This window comes from Urocitellus parryii, chromosome 11 (assembly GCF_045843805.1).
Source record: "Urocitellus parryii isolate mUroPar1 chromosome 11, mUroPar1.hap1, whole genome shotgun sequence".
Lineage (NCBI taxonomy): Eukaryota > Metazoa > Chordata > Mammalia > Rodentia > Sciuridae > Urocitellus > Urocitellus parryii.
This window is the reverse complement of record NC_135541.1, coordinates 112,661,476-112,663,058: the sequence shown is the minus strand read 5'-3', so window position 1 is coordinate 112,663,058 and position 1,583 is coordinate 112,661,476. Positions and strand designations below refer to the sequence as shown.

Below are 1,583 nucleotides of genomic sequence, written 5' to 3'. Positions count from 1 at the left end.
ATGTTGGGCCCTTGTGTTAACTTAAAAAGTAAAGAATTGACATTTCTATAAATTTGTTATTCACTTGTTTCAAAGTAACAAATTTAACCAAACATGCATTTCTCCATATTAACTTCCTCCAGAGGGCATCTATTCTAGGCTATAATTTACTGTTCATAAGCCAGTTTATTGGCATATTAGGAAAACTTATCTATATCAGTAGTTAAGTATGCGCTATCTTCACCCACAAAGATTTCAAAAAGTTAATGATTTGTTTTTCAGTGCAGATCAGCAGCATAGGACTGGTTGTGGCATAGCCATTGGCCACCATCATATGGATATGATAATAAACTGGGTCATTGTTCCCCGTAGTTCTTGAGGACGAGAAGATGTTGTCCAAACAGTACATGAGCACAAATAAACTCATGAGCAGCAGGATGGTCCAGGTGGCCCTCTGCACAGGGGATGCTTTTGGTGAAAGCCTGGTGTTGTGAAGGTGCTGGACGTGCCTCCTATGCCTGCACAGGAGGGCCACCATGTACCCACTCGAGAGGGCCATTAACCCTATGAGAAAAACATCCCGGAATACACCTAATACAGAAAATAAATGCCTGAAGAAGTAACTCATTTGGACAATTTTGCAGGGTTCAGTAATAAACACAATGACATTTGAGGTCACATTGGGAATAGCATTAGAGGACAAGGAGAAGTGAGCACTCAAGGACATGTAGAAGGCCCACAGGAAAACAAGGACACACAGGGTCTGCTGTGGGGATTTATGTTTGAACTTGGCCAAGCAGGAGCTTCTGGGGCTGAGGGTGATGGCCTGGAGGACACTCAGCAGGCAGGTGGCACAAATGGAGAAGCCCCTCAGAAACCTGTGCAAGTAGATCACCAATTTACACTTGATGTCATCCCAAAAATCCTGAGAAAGAGCAACATCTGTAGCTATGTACCCCAAAATTGTCATCATCCCTATGTGGACTAGGGCCAAGAGAGCAATGATCAGGTCAGTGGGCTTGAGCCTGTTGTGGAGGAGGAATGTGAAGATGTGGAAGAGAAGGAGGATGGAGTTGGCTGAGATCCCAAGGCCAACTTCAGAGAAAAATGCATTTCTTATGCCAGTATAATCATAGAGTTTGTTGGTGATATTCATCTTTTGAGCAATGAATCACATAGTACATATCTTAGGAGAAAATGAAGAAAAGACTTTATTTTGAATAGTATAACACCCATTAATCTCAGCCTCTCCTGTTACCATCAGGACATGTGTGGATTCACCCCAACACACTCTTTTCTCACTTCAGCATTCAAGTCTCTCTGATACTCTCCGTGTGCCATTTTCCTGTTATTACCAAATCATGTCTGGATTGTGTAATGATTTTAGGCCTGTCATCTTTCCTATGCATTCAGAATTATAATGTGCTACTGAAAATAGTTCTAGTTTATAATATCATCTTGAGGTCTTTGGCATAGTGCCTTAATTGGTTTCTAACTTTATCTTCTCAATTCAGCCTCAAGTCCATTTTGAAAATTGTACAATTATTAATGCATTTAAATGGCAAGCTTCCATAATAATAGAGAATTCCAACTCTCTCAAGAAA

The 1,583-nt window shown here is 40.9% G+C and overlaps 1 protein-coding gene across 1 annotated transcript; it reads right to left on the bottom strand.

Annotated features, from left to right (window-relative positions):
* Positions 1-202: 202 nt before the first annotated feature.
* LOC144249375 (vomeronasal type-1 receptor 90-like) lies at positions 203-1,135 on the bottom strand. The gene has a single exon (XM_077791602.1). It carries the CDS (start codon positions 1,133-1,135, stop codon positions 203-205), a length of 933 nt encoding a protein of 310 aa, XP_077647728.1.
* Positions 1,136-1,583: the final 448 nt, after the last annotated feature.